Below are 19,887 nucleotides of genomic sequence, written 5' to 3' on the forward strand. Positions count from 1 at the left end.
AAACGTAGCCAGCACTTGGCATCATAAATCTTCAACCTACTCATCAGCTAATAAAAGGGGGTTTAGAGTTGGCAAAGGGAATATTGCACAGAAACTTTATTTGCCAATCGCCTACCAATAGCTAATTTCACAGGTGGTCCTTTATCAGATTTGTCCATTGAAAGAGAAGGAAGAGGACTAATGATCACCCTTCAGACAGGAAGACTGAGTCTTGGGGAAGTTCTCTATGGAGCTGAAGGCTTCAACTGGATTATTGTAGTGGACTAGCGTTTTTGTCTTACATTCCTAGTAAAATTAGAAGCTGCTTTAAAATCTCTTACAGCAGAAATTCCCATATGCCATAGTCAATGTAATGAATTTTCAGAAAGCTAAACATATGCAATGTGAAGGACTAGCCTCTACTCTTGAGATTATGCCCTTCCTGCATTTTATTGTTATTGCTGTTAAAGAGTACTTCTTTTAAAAATAAAAGATGGTAACAGAAGATGGTAGGATTTGTTTGTTTTAGTGTCTTTACTTGGCACCTTAGAAAGCTGGCAATCCTATATTAATTTCCAAAATTCATTAAAACTGGAAAACTGGGATTCTCATCCCTAAAGTGGCTAGCGCAGAGCTGATCACCAAGGAGATGATATATATGACTATATACATGCATATTTAAATTGATCTCATATGGGAGGAGGGGCTTCTAAGCTCTCTTCTAAGCTCCTCATTCTCTACAGATCTCAAGGCATAGCACAGAGATCACCGAGGCCCCGTGGTACAGGCTGAATCTGTTCATGCAGATTCAATTCAGGTAGTTTCCTCGAAAATATACCTACCTGAGAAACCCTCAACTATATATGCGGTATTCTGTGAGATGGGTATTGGTTCTTTGCCCCAATAACAACTTCATAAAAAGGATTTTACTGTATTCCTTTCACAGTAACACCTGGACCGTGATGGGCACAAAGCAAGCGTTCAGTAATTACTTACTTTCGACACTATCGCTGGAGCTGGGGATACTGATCCCGAAAAGGCTCCACCCAAAACGGAGGGGAACGCATTTGGCATTCTCTTGGGGCTCCTCTGGGCTCCACGTGTGATGGGGGAAGTAACTGTCATCTGCGAACCCCCGGTAGCTGAAGTGTAAGACAAAGGCGGGGCGGGCGGGACGGCGGAATACAACTGCAACCAGGTCCGCGGGTGTAGAATGACTTTGCCCGGCTAGGACTTTGCCTAGGGAGAGGGAACTCTGCCAGCCGCCGGCGTCCAGCCCTCTTGCTGTAACGGGATGCTAGGCTGTAGGAAAGTGCCTCTGCCCCCTGGCGCCGGTCCTCGGGCTTCTGATGAAATTATGACCCACCGCCCTCTTCGCAGGCCCTGGACGCCAGCCCTATCATTCCGGGCGCGCAGCCGATCACGTGGCGCGGCGGTGCTCTGGGGGACCGCGGCTCCACGGCCATTGGTCGACGGCGCGCGTCCCGGGCGCGCCCATTGGCTATGGGGGGCGTTCACGTGAAAGGGGGTCTAGGATAACATCCCGAGTGGGGAGAAGTGGTCGCAAAGTTAAAGGGAGCCGTGCGGCGGCTGGGAGACCGAGTCCCGTGTGAGGGGCCGCAGGGAGGAGGCGGGCGGGCAGCTCTCGCGCACGGACGGATGCGGCTGCCCGCGAAGGGTGCCGACCTGAGCCCCGGCCCCCGCTCCTGCTGTCGCCGCCGCTGCCCCTGCCACCCCGGCGCGGATGCTGCCGCGGGCTGGCGCCTCCGCACCTCGGGGCTTATGAGCTGTACCAGGTACGTCCCTCCCAAGCCCGCAAGGCCGGCTGCCCGGCCGCGGAGACGGCGGCGAGGGCGCGTAGCGGGGGCCGTCTTTGGTCGTGCCACCTACACTTTCTCCGTCCAACTTGCAGTTACACTCTGGGAGTGGTACACTTTAGAAGGGCTCAAGGAGGCTGTTGCTTCCACGTGGGGAGGGCAATCCAGGGACCAGAGGTGGGATGGAGCCTGGCCGGACCCACGTGATGCACCGAGGTGGGGGTCCCGGCCGCGACGGGCGGCCCGGGGGCTGGGGGCTGGGACTTCAGATACTCTTAATCCCTATTGTGACGAGTTCGAACCTGACACAAGGCTTTTCCACCTGGGACCCGACACTTCTAGAGAGTGTCCCCGGAGTTGAGCGATGGGGTCTCAGCACAGGGGAAAGTCGCTTCGTCTCTCCCCCGGCCTCGATTTCCCGGTACAACGTAGGGAAACACACTTGGTGATCTCTCGGGCCGCCGAGGGCGACGGGACACAGGACGCTGCGGCGGCCGGGGCCTCCCGGAGCAGAGCCACCTCCGGTTCCCGGTCCCCAGACGGGCTGTCCCGGGCCAGCGGGGGCGACGTGGCCGCGCGGGGACGCTCTCGTGGCGCCGCTCCGCCTCGGGTGGCCCTGCTGCCCCGCCCTGGTGTGATAACTAGGGCTCCTCCTCCTCGTCGTCTTCCTCCCCCTGCCGGTCACAACTCCGGGAACCCAGCCCAAGGCCTGCCTCCCGGACACACCGAGGCTCACGTAGTCTGGTGGCGGCAGCCTCCCCTGCCACCTCCCTCCGGGCATTCCGATGCAGCGAGCCAGCTGGAAAGGGGGCTTCCCCGCGGCCCAACAGGTGGGTTCCGGACAGGCGAAGGACCTCGGGGAGGGGTTGGGGGCGGGGTGCAGCCCGGGCCTGGCGGGACCAGGACACAGAGGGCAGGACGCTCTGGCCTGTGTCCTGTTCGTGCCACCCTTTTGAATCCAGAGAAAGGGGTGTGGAAGGGACTCAGTGCAAAAGAGGGGTTAGGGGGCCCAGAACATACTAGAAGATTTGGGCTCTGTCCTGATATTGTTTCCCGCAGAGGAGGAGAAAGTTGAGGACAGACTTGAGGACTTGGAGAGTTGCTAGAAGATGTTGGAGCCTGTGGTCTGCGTGGTCAGGCCTCCTTGGGAGACCCAGGGTCCAGGAGAAGAGAGTGTTAGGGCTTTGGGGGCTGGGGTGCAGAGAAGAGGAAATAGTTCACTTGGCAGGGTTATCCAGGAGCCAAGACTAAAGTGAAGACAGCTGGAGGACTGACTACAAAAGTGAAGTTGAGGTATTTAGGGAAAAGTTAGGGAGAAGAGAACCATCAGGCAGTATTAGCAACCTGGAATGTCAGAGCTGGAAGGGATCTCAGAGGAGAAAGCTCAAGCCCAGAGAGGTTGAGTGACTTGCCCCAAGTGGCACAGCCATGTGCAGGTATTCCTAGGCCAGTGCACTGTGTTTCACATTGAACATTTTTAGATGGCAGACACTGCCATTTTAACTTATCTCTTTCCTATAATATGCCACCTCATCCACAGATATTTATCTCAAAGATGCTTTGGATGATGGTGACAGAATAGAGGAGTCCAAGTGGCTTCTAGGGCTGTGAATAAGGGCCCCATGGTCTGAATACCAAGGGAAAGATGCCAATTTTACTCATACTGTGGCAGCCAAGCCTTTTGGGAGGGAATAAAGAAATGCCGAAGGGGTAAGTGGCCGCGTCTTTTAAAAAATTATACCTGGTAACCTGGTTGCGAATGCTTACTTAATGCTGTTTCAGTGTTCCTGTTGGGTTCTTGGTGCGTCTGATTTTTCTGTCTTTTCTTATCAGAGTACAAGAGAATGGAGGAGGCAATGTGTTGGCCTCAATACAAAAGAAAGATTTGCTTCCTATAAAAGGCACAGCCAGAGAGTCAGTAGCTCAGCCGCCTGAAACTGTGAAGGTCGTGGGGTTATTTTCTGTACAAGTCGATAGTTTTTAGAGAAGAATCACCACAATATCTAACCCTGGCTGAGAGGGTCTGTTGTTTGTCACTAGAGGAACACGGAAAGCAGTTATGCAAAACTATCCATGTTCTGTCTTTGCATGGCGTGTTAGGGTTTGCCCTCTTTTGACCAGAAACACTGAAATCTACCCTTGGTGCATGTCCGGTCTCTCATGGGGCAAAATTGATCTCCTAGGCATCTATTTAGAAGCAAAGGTTTTGAGAATCCGTTCTGGTCTGAGTAACAGCTACTCACATTCTCGTGACCCTGTCCTGCAACAAACTGGTATCCAGGTCCCATGTCATGCTGTGCTGGTTCAACTGTGTGTCCACATCTCATTCTGGTTTTTCTCCAGACCAGCCTTGGTGACTCACATCCCCTGGCATGGGCATGAGAAAGACAGAGCGGCCTAAGAGTCTGTCATAAGAGGGGCCCTGAGGTACAGCCTTATGCGTCCTGTGTTGGAACTGATAATTTTCATGCCATTTGAGGACAAAACACTTGTCCAGGTGCCTTCCTTTCAGGGATTTAGGAAACTATTACCTTGCATGTCTCCGTGGCTACGAGTACGTCTGGGTGTTGGTCATCCCTGTCACGGTCCATGTGGGAATTTCTGAGCAGATGATCAGGAAGGCTTACACCAAACCAGCACTTCGGTGCACCAGTTCTTGGAGACCGATCTGGTTAATAAAAGCTGGAATCTACCTGTGAGGATAGGCAAGGGAGCCAAGAGTCAGATTGCACCCTCTACTGAAGCCACCGGGGTTAGTGCTGGTGACACCAAAAAAGTGAAGGGATTCTGGGTAGGGGTGCTTGTGCAATGGGCCTGGAGCAGGAGCCTGGGAAGAATGCCTGGGCCGCCAGGTGGTTCACCTTCCTTTTGCCCTCCATGGAAAATGCTGCAAAACCAATTCGGTTCCAGAAAGTGCCAGTGGAATTGTTTAATTACCTCTGGCTCCGACTCCAGCTTCACCTCCTCACCCCCAGTTCTTAAAGCTTGGTGATAAAAGGGATCTCAGGGGCATGTTTATACTGCTGGGTCCAAACACTGAAACTTTACCAAGGCCTTCAACTAAGCCTTTCTAACCTGCAGGATTAGACCTTGAGAGTGACTGCAGTCCACTGCAAGTATGCAGATTCTTTGCTTGATCTCCTTGTTTTAGAATTGTTTCCACAATAGCTTGAGAGTTTCCCAGTCATTTTCTAATGAGCTGTTTTAAGGTGGTTCTGGAAAGCATGCCTGAGGATGGTTTGCAGGCCTGCGGGACACTCATATAGAGAGCTTGCAGTTGACCTTGTGCTGACTCAGGCAGGGAGGAAGCGGCTACAACAGAGGAGGAACCCCTCCTTCCTCCTCAGTTCACACCCAGGTTGTCAGGCGTGGGCAGAGTCGGGGGGGGGGGGGTGCTGGGATGCAAGACTTTGCCTGCTGTTTGGTTATTTTTAATTAACATTTAATTTAAAAAGCAAAAACTACCTGTATTAAAAGTAGAACTGAACATGTGATTCCAGTGCATTCTAACAAAGTTTTGCAATGAACAGGGGAAAAGAAAAATTCAAGTACTTTGTAAGTATAGGGTTTTTGTTTTGTTTTTTTATGTTGAACCCTCTGCCTTTTTTTAAAAAAGCTGTCTTGCCCAATTCAGTCAGAACTTTCCTTTCCAGAACAATTGAATGGGTATAAGAAAAGATAATAGGGACATCCTTCGTGACACAGTGGTTAAGAATCCACCTGCCAACGCAGGGGACACGGGTTTGAGCGCTGGTCCGGGAAGATCCCACATGCCGCGGAGCAACTGGGCCCGTGCACCACAACTACTGAGCCTGCGCTCTAGAGCCCGTGAACCACAACTACTGAGCCCATGTGCCACAACTACTGAAGCACATGCGCCTATAGCCCATGCTCTGCAACAAGAGAAGCCACCGAAATGAGAAGCCCACGCACCACAACGAAGAGTAGCCCCCGCTCGGGGCAACTAGAGAAAGCCCGCGCGCAGCAACGAAGACCCAACGCAGCCAAAAATAAATAAATAAAAGAATAGATAAATTTAAAAAATGAAAGAAAAGATAATAGCCAATTTGCTCCTAAAATTTTTACTTGTTTAACTTTGTTAGAGGAGAAACTATAAGGCTATTTAAGGATATTTAAAGGATAAGATGTTTAAAGGATATTTAAATATCCTTATTTAAAGGATAAGATATCCTTTAATGCATGTTTAGATAACTACATTATGGCTATAAATTAAGATAAGAACATTTAGAAAGGTTGGGTCTTTTCAGACTAATACAGGTATTTGTATTATTATTGTTTTGTCTCTGAATGTTTGTGTTTCCCCACTTGGTCACCACTAAGTGATTCCTGCATCCTGGGGAAGTGCTGGGTTTTTTGGTGGTGGTTTTTGAAAATGGGATCAAGCCCAATACGTCTTCATCCTTTCTCATTTTTAAAATATATTTGATTAAACGAAATCAGAAGTTGAAAATGAGATATTATTTATTGGACTGATACTATTTGTTGGACCAGTGGTCCCCACTCTTGTCAGATGATGAGCGGCATTTTGCCTGTCCTTCTCCTGAACTACCGCCATCATCCCACAGCACCTCCCGGGGCGGGGGTGGGGGGGTAGGGATCGGGAGGCCTGAGAGCTGGTACCCCAGCACACCACCACACACCGACACCTCTGCCGTAGTGAGGGGAGATGTGTTTCGCAACTAATCCAGATCTGTGTTCTGTGATTCTCAGGCTAGAGAATTTAATCCTGATTTCATCGCCGACTTCTTCAATTAGCCCATTGGAACTGTCAAATCAGAATATCAATTTGCCATGGTAATTAGAATAAAAATGGCTTGGCTTTAGGGAGGCAATAGCGTTGGGTGGGTTTTTGGCCCAAGAATCTTAAGATACTTGAGGTGTTTTATTAGATTCATTTTGTTTTCTTGATAAGAGAAGGTCTATTATTTTAGAAAATATTAGAAAGTACAAAGCAGGAAAACAGAAATTTCCTGAAATCCCATCACGTGGAAAATTCTGACAGTTTTAATTATATCACTAGTCTTTTTTCTGTGCATATACGTAATATTTTTCCCTACAAGTCTAGTCTCTATGTACAATTTATCTTCTCCATTTTCTACATTAATCATATATTATAAATTTTTATGCCATTTAAATCTTTTTCCACATAATGGTTTTAATGATGATATTAAATTGTATCACATGGATGTGGTGCACTTGATTTAACTGGATACCTGTTATTGGTCATTTAGTTTACTTTCTCACCCCTTTTCCCTCCATAATGTTGCACTGAACATTTTAGTACGTTAACCTTCGCGCATTTTTAATTATTTCCAAGATTAATACCTGTATGTGACATTAGAACCGAAAATGATGATTTAGAAAGGTTGTGCCCATTAAGACTAATACAGATATTTGTATCATCTTTTAAAATTCTTTCCTAACTCACTAGGTAAAAACAGGCATTGTCTTCTAATCTGAATTTCTTAAGTTACTTGTAATGCTGGACACTTTGCATATTTATGAGCCACTTTTAAATTTCTTTCATGAATTGTCTATTCATGCTCCTTGCTCATTTTTCTACATGGAATATTTGACTTTGTTATTGTTTTATAAGAACTCTTTATAAAAGTATTAAAACTTCGCTGCCGTGCTTTTTGGAAAATGTTTTCCCAGTCTTCAGTTTTTTGGTTTTACTTATTTTTTTTCACTTACAGAAAAACAATTGTTTTTATGAAGTCAGATTTAATTTAATCTTTAGCATGATTCTCTTTGCTTTTTATTCGTATAGAGGCTACTTTCACTGTAGAAAAACATAATTCTTCACTGATAGGAAAGATTTAAAAACACTAAATTGCTGGCACTTTTTAAAAGTAAGATATACTAGAATATAAAAATCTGTACACTGAATGAAAGCAAGTGTGGGTCGGTCTTCACTCCTGATTCCCAGTCTCTGGCACCATGCCTGGCACATAGCAAACACCAATCAGTATTTGTGGGAGGAATTAATTTCTTTTTATCGGAGCAAAGCAGTATTTACCAAACTGCATTCAGCAAGGTGCTCCACCAAAAAAAAAAAAGACTTTCCTTGTTTGGGATAAGTTTAGGAAATCCGGCAAACAGCACACTGTTTTCATTATTCTCCATGGCCCATCAGTATACTGACGGCCCCAACAAGCCCTGACAGGGAAACCCATGAACTAGTTTTAAAACCAGTGGTTCCGTACTTCTGTGTTTGTTTTAACCTTGGGCCTCTTCCCCCCGCCCCCCCACTTTACACTCTTAATCTCCCCTGATACCAAGGTCACACTGGACCACACTTGAGGTAATATTGAGCTGTAGCCACGTGGGCAAAGATGAAGGCAAACGTAGTTCGCTGGTCCCTGTCGGAGGGATGAGCCTGAACATCTGTCTGACCTCCTTGCTGTTTCTTTCCTTCCCCTTGGCCAGGGTTCTAGCCTGCTCTAGCCCCGTGATGGCTGTGGACATTGAGTGCAGGTACAGCTGCATGGCCCCCTCCTTGCGCAGAGAGCGGTTTGCCTTCCAGATCTCCCCGAAGTCAAGCAAACCCCTGAGGCCTTGTATTCAGCTGAGCGGCAAGAATGAAGCCAGCGGGACGGTGGCCTCGACCGTCCAGGAGAAAAAGGTGAAGAAGCGGGTGTCCTTTGCAGACAACCAAGGGCTGGCCCTGACAATGGTCAAAGTGTTCTCCGAGTTTGATGACCCGTTAGATATTCCACTGAACATCACCGAGCTCCTGGACAGCATTGTGAGTCTGACAACAGCGGAGAGCGAGAGCTTTGTGCTGGATTTCTCGCAGCCCTCTGCAGACTACCTGGACTTCAGAAATCGGCTTCGGACCGACCACGTCTGCCTGGAGAACTGCGTCTTGAAGGACAGAGCCATTGCAGGCACGGTGAAGGTGCAGAACCTCGCATTTGAGAAGATGGTGAAAGTCAGAATGACATTCGACACCTGGAAAAGCTTCACAGACTTTCCCTGTTGGTACGTGAAGGACACGTACGCAGGTTCAGACAAGGACACATTCTCCTTTGAAATCAGCTTGCCTGAAAAAATTCAGTCTTATGAGAGGATGGAGTTTGCCGTGTGCTATGAGTGCAATGGACAGACGTACTGGGACAGCAATAAAGGCAAAAACTATAGGATCATCCGGGCAGAGTTGAAATCCACCCAGGGAACAGCCCAGCCACCAAATGGACCAGATTTTGGAATAGCTTTTGACCAGTTTGGAAGCCCTCGGTGTTCCTATGGTCTGTTTCCGGAGTGGCCTAGTTATTTAGGATACGAGAAGCTTGGGCCCTACTATTAGTGACGGCCTGAGATGGAGCCGGGCTGAGTGGGTGCAGAGGAGCCGAGCTGCATCACCCCAGGATGGAGATGGAAGCCCAGAGAAAAGCTGAACTGCCATCAGGCACAGTTTTCGAAAAGAAAGGATCCTAGTCACTTTTTTTCTTCGAGCAGGCAAGCCAGCCAGGCTTAGATCACAGAACTGGGTTCACACTCAGAGGAGATGGGGGTGTGGTCTGTTTGGCACCCGCGTGGTGGCAATGAGGGTCCGAGCAGGATGGTGCTGGAAACAGTCTGGACAGGACCCAGGCCTGCAGGGAGCGCTGGCCAGGCCGGAGGATGGTGGCTCAGTGACGAGGAGCCCCTCTCCCCTCGGGTGTGGGAAGTCAGTCCCCCCGGCCCCCTCTTCCTGTGGTCTTCCCCGCCCACCCAGGGCCTCCCCGCCTGTTGCAGCTGCCCCGTGTCTACGTGGGCTTCACACTTTATCTCTGTGTGTTTGATTTTCTTCCACAGTTCATCTGCAGTTCAGGAAAAGATAATAAAGGCAGATCAGCTCATGACGGAGACAGGCATTTCCTTTTTCTGACCCCACTTAGATATCCCAGCAGAGGACGACACACCAGCTATGAAAAGTCAACCGGCTGCTGTGCGGTGTCACCACCCATGGCAGGCTGGTGCCAGGCAGGACAGTCAGGAGGGGGACACTTTTAGCTCCACCTCTTGGCGCTGGGGGGAACTTTCTAAGCACTCTTACCCTGAGTCACCCGAGGGCTCAATTACAAGACTTGCTGTAACTTGCCAAGCTGGTTTGCCCGTGTCTCTTTCTTCACGAAAGGATTTTAGGATCTCTTTTCCTGGAGAGTCATCTTTTATGCTGTGCTCAGGACGTTTGGATTTGCAGATTAAATGTATCCTCGGCACCTTCAGGAAGTGCTTGGTTGTATCTTGACTGTGATTTACAACCTCCACGTTGTAAACAGCACCTTACAAGCCCCCACGGACTTTGACTTGGTTGTTCTTACCTATGGTGTGTGGGTACGTAAAGGGATAGGGGAGAAGAACCTCACCGAGTTCTCAGATGTCGTTTTCGCTGTTTGCCAACTCTGAAATATCAGATATTATTTGTTCTTAACCACATTGGACTAAAGCATTAAAAGTCTGTTGGTTCATACTGTTGTGAGACTCCTGGGACTTTCCTTGTCAGATGGACCCTCAAACCCTGTGATTTTTCTTGGGCAAAATTGGTTGGTCCTTGGGGGTGTTTAAAAATATTTTTACATGTGTATTTGTAGAAGGTTGGGGTCTTTTTCTGTTCTGTTTTTGTTTTTGGAGCTTAGCTAAATGACTGCCTCATTTTTCTTTTGCCTGACCTTACTAAAGTGAGGTCTTCCTCAGGGAGGAAGGAAGAGGGATGCCCCACTGCCTGGATTTGGGGGCACAGCTCCTGGACTCTGCAAGCAAAGAGTCTTCTTTCACTTGCATTATCCAGATCAGTTGGAAGAGACCTCCCAGCTTCTGTGGCTTTGTAAATTAGCATCAAGCAGGTCTGGAGTGTCTTGGCTCCTAGAGTTTTGTGGTTGGGTTTTTCTTTCTTGAACTTTAAAAAGTTTTGACTTTTTAAATGCTCTCAAGTGGTGTTCCACGGAGTTCTTGTTCCTAAGACTGGCTGTGACTAGTCTGCAATCTACTGCTTTATTTTTTATGTCTCTCCTAGGTGGGCAGCACTGCGGGTTACATGATAATTTATGGGACAGTCACATTTTTTATTTTATGCTGACATTGGGCAGAACTGGGATTTATCTAAGCATGTCTTACATCAGGTACACAGACAGTACTCCCTGTGTTACAAATCAGGTGATCAGAACTATTATGTAACAGTGCAAATATACACCATGGGAAGCAAAACTGATCTTATATAGGTCATGAATTTATTTTGCTTTAGGAAGTCCCACCCTCCTCCTCCAGTTTATGAAGGGTACAAGGTGTACTGTCCTTTCCCTATTAACAGACCGAAGGTATCAAGATCGTTCCCTGTTCGTAAGAAAAATGCCTCAAGTGACTTCTGTATGGTTTTCAGTAATAAGGATCTTAAGGCATTTCCATGTCAGAATTTGAAATATGGTAATTCAGTGATAAGTATGTCTTTTAAAACACCACAAACGCTCCCCCACCCCTCTTTCCTCCCAGCTGACCCCTGCTTTCCTGCCAGGGGCACTGCTTGCAAGCCCCCTGCCAGTGCACCTGGGCTGCTCACCCCACCAGGCAAGTCCTCACCTGCTGGCAAAGACGCTTCTCTGACTAAAGCAAGTGCCCGCCCGAGGTCCCTGTCAGCACGGTCATGCAGTGAGGTTGCAGCACCTGAAAAATAGTCTCCTCTTTACCAATCAGTCTGTCTCCTTTTGGGGCGGTTCTGTCCCAGGAAATCAACAGATGGCCTCAGGACCTGCTCCTTCTATGGGCCTTCTCCTTGTTCATAGCTCACAGGCAGTAGACAGGTGACACATTGCAGAAAGTGACCGGTTTCTTTTTTTTTTCCTCACTTGCAAGGTTATAATGTCACCATTTTAATTAAGAAAAACATCTTTTTTTTTCTTCCAGTGGAAACAGCTTGAAACTCAATTGATAATTCTTAAAACTGGTACTAAACAAAGGTGGGGAAAAAAACCCAATCAGAACTGATAACAGCAGGTCAACAGCAGACAAAGAGCAGGAGAAAGGGAATTTTCCACGCAAAGGAGATTGTGCACGTGGATAATTCAAGGCCACAGTCATTTTCTACCCCCAAGTTTGTGTGTTGTATGCTTTCTTTCAACTGAATTACTTTAATATCGTTTGTGTCCATGATTCATTTACCTAGCCAAAAATAGGCTCACCCATGAGTTTTGCAGCTGTCCTTTTTTTTTTAACATCTTTATTGGAGTATAATTGCTTTACAATGATGTGTTAGTTTTTGCTGTATAACAAAGTGAATCAGCTATACATGTACATGCATCCCTGTATGTCCTCCCTGTTGTGTCTCCCTCCCACCCTCCCTATCCCACCCCTCTAGGTAGACACAAAGCACCGAGCTGATCTCCCTGTGCTATGCAGCTGCTTCCCACTATCTATTTTACATTTGGTAGTGTATATATGTCCATGCCACTCTCTCACTTCGTCCCAGCTTACCCTTCCCCCTCCCCTTGGAAAGTGACAGGTTTCTTAGTTGGAGATATGAATGCAGCCTGACCTGTAGGTTTGGCCCTCAGACAGCTCTTGGTTATGATGACACGTGGCCCCCTTCCCAACCTGCCCCCAAAGGACCAGCCTTCTGCCGCTGGTGCAGCTGTCCATGGGTGGGGAGGCAGCTCCATTTCTGTTTCATATTTATTCCCCGCTATGTCCTGGGGAGCATTTGCAAATTAGGTGCAATAAATAAGCTAGACTATCTAAAGACAGATTTTAAACAATAAGCTTTCAGTGTTTCTTGGAAGATGTGAAGCATTTGGGCGAGTTTGTTTGCTTTTTTTAAGTATTCTTGTTATAGGAGAGCTGGTGAGAAACAATGGAGTTATGTAGTTCTCCAGAAATCAAAACAATTTCAGAGTCAAGGTAGAGTTTATTTCTCTCTAAGATTTAATTTTAATGGTGGCAAAACATTACTCTCTCATTGTTTCTTAAAGATGTAAATCTTGAACTGCTAAAAGAATGTTTTGTGGTTTTGATCTTTGCATATAATTTGCTTTTTTTAAAAGAAGCGTTACTTGTAGTCACTGGGACATTAAATGGCTTGTATATATATGTTTATAAACCAAAAAAGTGTTTGCTTACTTTTCAGAAGTGTCGTTGGCTAGGTCTTCCCTCTCAATGGACAGTGAGTGAAAACCTCGGTGTCTTTCCTGTTTTCCACATGTTAAGTCCCTCGAATGGATGTGGTGTGCTGGAGAAAGCACATGGCTGTCGGCTCTGGGAGGTCCTGATGGCCTGTCTCTCCCGAAATGATCACTGACATTGGGGCTAAGTTACACACACAGTGGGATCTCCCAGGGTCATCAAAGACGACTTGCCAGCGTATCTTCGCTTCCTGAAGTGGGACACCTCTGGACGGGGAAGGACAGCTGTGCTGACGGGCAGCTTTTCCTTGTTATGGTTGTAAAGCGTTGCAGCCCAGGTTGTAAGGTTGTGAATGTTTTTACAGTCTTGTTTATCAGTTCCTCGAGTCGGCTGGACCCATGAAGACTCCCAGAATGCAGCTGTGATGGTGGTGGTTCACTCTTCCTTCTATGTTATGTGAATGTAGAAACGGAGACTCATCTTCATTTTCATGCCTAAAAGTGCCTTGTTGAGAAAGTTCCACAGGTTTTAAAAAAATACATATTTTTGTACACAAAGTTAAAGGGGAAATGCACTTTAAAATCACAAGAATGGATGCCTTTTGTGTGGTGTAAGAGAGTGGTTTGTTTGAATCTCAAATGCAAAAATGTAATAAAGGTTGAAAACAAAACTGAAAGTGTCCTGTTTTAAAACTTACTCTCTTCTTAGAGTCAGAGGCTGGGGAGGAACATTTTCAGTCTGTGTATTTCCACATCTGGAATGCCGGTTTCCAGAAGGGACAGGACACAATCAATGGCTAAGTAGAAAAGCTGTAAAGTTCAGAGGAAGGGGGGTAATTGCTTTCTAAGTTGTACAGCAGCCAAGGCTGGGTACACCTAAGAGAGTGATTGCCAGGGAAGTGGTACAGGGGGCCGTGTTGTTCTGAATCATTTTTAATGATCCAAGGGCAGGTCTCTTCCTACCCTGTCACTTGCTCTTGAAGCATATTTTTGACTTGGTGTATACGCAGCAGTGGGAAAACTGTAAGCAGCTATCATAGCTTTGCACTGCTTGATCAGACAAACTCTGCAAGCGGCAAAACCACGCAGCTCCTGGTGGGGCCCTGTCTCCACTGGGTACAGGACATTCACCCTAAATAAGATTTTAGAGATGTTTTATTTCCAAGTTCAGAAGATGGGATGCAGGGGAGGTAAACTGCTGCCAGGTGTTTCCTGCCAATCGGTCTTGGCCACGCCGGGAAAGGCAGTGGTGCTTCTGTCGTGGAACGTCAGAGCATTTAAAATCTTAGCACCCAGTCAGTAAGCGCCCAAAGTGATCTACATGCATGACCGCCTTTCTCAAGCCTGGCAAACACTGCCCACGTTTTTGCCTCCACAGAAATGGGAAGGGGAAAAAAATAACACTGGTTTTATGAATGTCTACTTGTGATTCAATGTGGTTTTCATAATCATTACATAATTCTAACTTGTGAGACAGACATCCCAGAGATGTCTGGAGTAAAAAGGAATCAAAACAAAAAAACCACCAAACCACTTTTCTAGAGCAATGTCCCCAGAATAGCAAATATCCAAATAATTCAGTGGAACATTTATTGCTTGTGTGCAAGGCTGTTTCTAGGTGCTGTTTCTACCCAACCCTGTAAGAGACATGTTTCAGGTGAGTCCTCTGGGAGCCGTGTAAAGTGGTGGGTGGTGCTACCAGAGGTATCAGCAGTCAGAAAGCCTGGGTTCTGGCCTTGACCCTGCCGCCCCCTGTCAACTGCTCTGACGGGGCTCTGAGTGTTTTCAGCAGGAATAAGGTAACCAGGGGCTCTGGCGGTGGCCTGAGTACTTCTCAGAGTTGGCCAACGTGTTTGTTTTTAAAACGGTTCTAAATATAAACTTGGAAGAAGTACCACATACACTATTTGTATTCTTTGTAAGGATCACAGGCACGAAGAGCATTCCAGACAACAGCTTGGACTTCACAAAACCATCACTGTTCGCACTGTAAGCGCTGTCAGGGAGCTCTTTTTACGGGTGAAGAGTTGAAGGCCCTCAGTGTTTTCCCGAAAGTCACAGAGCCAGTCGGTGACAGCTGAGAGGACTGCGCACGAGGGTCTCTTTTTCTTTTTCCGAGAAGTGTCACCCCAAACTGAAGTCTCTCTCACAGAACTGAGACTAAAAGGGTGATTCTGAGAAGAAGTTCCTCAGGCTAGAAAGATGCGATCGCCAGGGGAGGGGTGAACACACGCATCTTTATACACAAAAGGCACATGGCAAGGACCACTGACCACACGAAAGCATAAAGGTCAACATTAAATGATTTGGGCATCCTAGGGCCCAGCTGGACAGCAGGATGTGATTGACGGAAGGAAACCACCAAAGGGCCCCGTAGCTCCCCATGTGTTCGAGGAGACGGGCTAGATTCAGGGCCAGCACTGCCTTTCACCTGTAGCACAGGACGCCCCAACCCTTGTTCCTCCCCCTTTGCCATCACCCACCCTTGGAGAGGAGACAGGGAATCGCAACAGAGGTCTTGTCCACGTGGGGTTCTCTGGTAGCTGACACTCATTCCACAGACACTGATGCACTTCCCCGGCACCAGGCCCTCTGCCAGACTTGAGCTTGGCCAAGGTAGGATGGGGATACACAATACTCTTTTCTTTGGAGCCAAAGACAATGATAATCCAGGCCCCTGGCCCTCTACGCCAAACGCAAGATCAGGCGGCTAGATCAGGGCTCGGCAACCTTTTTCTGTAAAGGGCCAGATAGTAAATATTTTAGGCTTTGAAGATCATATTTGATTTGTGTCACATATTCTTCTTTTTTTTTTAAAAAAATGTTTAATGTAAAAACCGTTCTCTGCTGTGGGTCATACACAAACAGGCCAAGGGCTGGACTTGACCTGCTGGCCGTAGTTTGCTGACCCCGATTGAAGAGTCACATAGAAAGAGTGAGACTTCAGAGGTGACTTGTAGACCCTCAGCTGAGGCCTGGAGTCAGCTTTTTAGTTTGTTTGTTTAAAGACCATATAATTTTATCGTCCAAACTGGGATGCTTTTGAGAATGAATAGGGGCGCTCTGAATGACCCTGGAGCGCTCGTGTAAACCAGCAGCTGGGCCAACCCTACTGTGCCAGGCCTGTCGGGCTTACCTATCCTGGGCCTTTGGGATCTTCTCAGACCCTCAGGGAGCTCAGAAAGCCCTGGCCAGTCATGGGCCAGAATCAGTTCTGGCTGCGTAGTGCTTTTGGGTGGATGGGTTATAACAGAGTGGTGATTTTGTCTGTGGTTTAGATGTGTTTTTGTTGGTTAGGTTTTGTTTCCTAATTGTAGTGCTGATGGCCAAAAGCCCTCTGGAAACTCCAGCCAATTCACTCTTAAGAGTAGAGAATTTAAAAGGAAAGGGGTTATTAATGGTTTGGGCTTATGTCCTACTACCTCTCCACCCCAACCCTTGTGCCCAAAAATAGGGCATCACCAAGCTCCCGGAGAAAGTTGTTCATTGTGGACTGAGACACAGGCTGAATCTCGCAGTATTCCAAGCCCCAGTCCCCAGAAAGTACCACTTAAGTGCTCCCAGGAATTCTGCAAACTACAGGGTCTCAGCTCCTCTCTCTCTGGCCCAGCAAGTTCAAGAGGCCTTAAGCACCACAGGAGACCAAAGAAGTAGAAATTCATCTCCAAAACGCTCCAGGCCTCAGCCCTGAAGATCCCCTCTTCCTCCCCGATGGCCATCTTCGTGATGTGGACACACATGCTCTTTGTTTTAAGTTTTGTCACCGCCTATGGCTGGCGTTTACTGTCACCCAGTGCTGGAGGAGGGGCGGCAGTGTGGAGAGGACCCCAATGCTAGTGCTGCAGGGACTTGAAAAAGTTTTACGAAGCCCCGATACATCCAAGGGGAGCTCTCCATCACCAGATGTGGGTTAAGCTTCCCCGGGTTCATCCCTCCTCAGAGAACATAGCTACACCACACATCACAACCTGCACTGAAAACAGAAAATGACTCCCCACCTGCTGGGCTCACTCCCAGGGCCACCTAGTTAGTTGCCCTCTGGTGGACATATTGGTCCCATTTGAATGTGGAATTAGCCAAGTGACATTTTGCTGATCTTATCACACCATTTTATTAAAGTTTATTTTAATATTAATTATTCACCATTAATCAATTACCTATTAAAACAAACACTGAAATATCCCCCACATATTTTCATAAATTCTTTTTTGCACACTGCTTTGCACATTCTGCATGCAATAAGCATTTGTTGGTTTGAATTCTCCAGTCCCCAGCTGCTTTTCTCATCAACTGATCGACGACCTCACCCCTTGGGTCCTTCATGACTTACGTTACTTGTGTGTTACTTCTTCTTCTACTACTACTACTACTACTACTACTACTACTACTACTACTACTACTACACACACACACACACACACACACACACACACACACACACACAAAACACAGACTGAAAAGAAAAATCAAAAAGTATTTTCTCTGCAAACTTCCCTCTCACACTGGTTCATTTTTCTGCTTTGAAATGGGGAGCTTCTGCCTCAGAGCTTCTGCAGGTGGTGTGTTCTGTCCCAGCCAGGGCAAAGGCAACACTAAATACACAACACTGCTGGCAGTGACTGCAGCAGGAGAGAAAGAGTGATGCCAGATGCCACTGGTGCTTTCACCCCTACACAGCACTCTCACCCTTATCTGCTCAGCCTCTCCACAATCTCCCCAGAAGGGGGATTTGGAGACACTGGGTTCCAGCTGCAACCTCAGCCCTGCAAAACGGCGAACGACGGGGTTTTACGAAGCACTGGAATCTGTTCTTAAACCAAATCTTACAAGAACCCAATTTGCAAAATAGACAAGAGAGAGAGCTGCCTAAGGTGGATACTGCTGGAAGCAGGGAACCACAGCCATCTCCCCCCACCCCACACTCCTGAGACACTTCCTAAGAGCCCTGGGCTCCAGAAATAGAGGCGAGAACCTGTGCCTTAGAGCACAGTTCACTGCCCCTGCTTCCTATGCTAGTGAACGTAGGTCAAGGATATCTTGTAAAATAAAACAAAAGCAAGCTAACAAACAAGCAAACACCCTCTATGGGAGAAAAACACAACGATTTAACCCCATATTATGCAAAAGGACTTTAGTTATGTTTTGTTTACGTTATCAAGGTTAATTACCACCTTTCACAAAAAATCATCGGCTTATTCACACACAACCACATCTGAGTTGCTTATTACGGTACGTGCGTGTCTTACATTTACATACAAAAATTAAACTGTTTGACAAGGCAACTTCTACTCCATACTAACAGTGATACACAAAACAACATTACTGAGTGCTTCTATGGGTAAGCTGACGGTTGGGGCCAAGTACTCTGGGGAATACAGAAAGAAAAAGACGTATCACTGTCACCAAGCGATTTATAATCAATCCCTCCAAAGGTTATTTTAGTCTTTTCTTTTCCCAAATTCTACATTTTTTAACTCCATTTACTTGTATCAAACTGAGCCCAGACAGAGAAGCCAATGTTTATTTTAAATTAAACTTTGTTATTTTGAGATAATTGTAGATTCACATGAAATTTTAAAAAATAATAAGAGAGAGCCCATGTACTTCTTACCGAGCTTCCCCCGGTGGGAACATCTGGCAAAACTGTCACACAATGTCCCACTCAGGATGCTGACATTGGTGCAGTCAAAACAGAACCTTTCCACCACCACAAGGATCTCTCATGTCCTTTTATAGGCATGCCGCCTCTTCCCTCTCCGTCCTCCCACCGCACCCAGGTCTTCGGCCCTGGCAACCACTCTTCGGTTCTCCCTCTCTATAATTTTGTCATTTGGAGAATGTCGTATAAATGGAATCATATAGTATGTAATCTTTGGGGACTGTCTTTTTCCACTCAGCATACTTCCCTGGAGATTCAGCCAACTTGTCCCACGGATCAAATGTGTTCCTTTTTATTGCTGAGTATTATCCCATGGTATAGATGTCCCACAGTTTGGTTAACCATTAATACACTGAAGAGCACTTCCGTTGTTTCTAATTTGGGGCTGTTAGGAATAAAGCAGTCATGAGTATTCATGTACAGGTTTTTCTGCAAACATAAATTTTCACTGATCTGGGGTAAATGCCCAGTGAAACTACAGGGTCAGATGGTAGTCCCGTGTTTAGTTTTGTGAGAAGCTGCCAACGTGTCTCCCAGAGTGGCTGCCCCATTTTACAATGACACTGGTGATATATCCAGTTTCTCCACAACCTATCAGATTTTGGTGGTGGTACTATTTGTCAGATGTGTAGTTTGAAAATATCTTCTCTTAATCTATAGGTTGCCTTTTCACCCTCTTCACATGGACTCTCCCAGAGCAAAATTTTTTACTTTTTATCAGTTTATCAGTTTTCCCCTTCATGGAATCATGCTTTTGGTGTCAAGTCTAAGAATTCTCTGACTAGCCCAAGATCCCAGAGATTTTTCCCTATGTTTTCCTTTAAAATTTTTATAGTTTCACATTTTAAATTTAAATATATGATTCATTTTGAGTTAACTGTTATAGAAGATGAAAGGCTGAGCTCAGAGTTCATTCTCTTTGCTTAGAGAGATCCACTTGTTTCAGCACCAGTGGCTGAAGACGCTTTCTTCCCTCCATTGAATTAATTTGCATCTTCATTGAAAAGCAGTTGGGCATATTTGTGTGGTTTATTTCTGGGTTCTTTATTCTGTTCCACTGATGGATTTGTCTATCCCTCCACCAATACCATACAGCCTTGATCGCTCTAGCTGTACGGTCAGACCTAATAGGTAGTGAGTCTTAGGTAGTGAGTCTTCCTACGTTATTCTTCTTTTTCACAATTGTTTTAGCTATTCTAGGGATTGGTTTTCCATATAAATTTAAAAATAATCTCCAGCAACAGCTGTAAGTGGCTTTCTATAGTTCTTCCTGTAATTGCAAGCAAATATACACACACACACCGAGAAAAAGAGG

The 19,887-nt window shown here is 46.5% G+C and overlaps 2 protein-coding genes across 4 annotated transcripts in view; one reads left to right on the top strand and one right to left on the bottom strand.

Annotated features, from left to right (window-relative positions):
• Positions 1 to 19,887, bottom strand: part of ERI1 (exoribonuclease 1) — a 157,917-nt gene that overhangs the window by 35,271 nt on the left and 102,759 nt on the right. The window lies entirely within an intron of this gene.
• Positions 1,408 to 13,673, top strand: PPP1R3B (protein phosphatase 1 regulatory subunit 3B). Of its 3 annotated transcripts, XM_079909574.1 has the most exons (4): positions 1,408 to 1,775; positions 2,498 to 2,626; positions 6,528 to 6,611; positions 8,247 to 13,673. In XM_079909574.1, the coding sequence occupies exons 1-4, from the start codon at positions 1,639 to 1,641 to the stop codon at positions 9,124 to 9,126; spliced, it is 1,230 nt and encodes a 409-aa protein (XP_079765700.1). In that variant the 5' UTR covers positions 1,408 to 1,638; the 3' UTR covers positions 9,127 to 13,673. The 3 variants fall into 3 exon arrangements, with proteins under 3 accessions (XP_079765700.1, XP_079765701.1, XP_079765702.1); XM_079909575.1 differs by lacking the exon at positions 6,528 to 6,611; XM_079909576.1 differs by lacking the exons at positions 2,498 to 2,626; positions 6,528 to 6,611.

Source organism: Stenella coeruleoalba (genome assembly GCF_951394435.1).
Source record: "Stenella coeruleoalba genome assembly, chromosome: 21".
Classification (NCBI taxonomy): domain Eukaryota; kingdom Metazoa; phylum Chordata; class Mammalia; order Artiodactyla; family Delphinidae; genus Stenella; species Stenella coeruleoalba.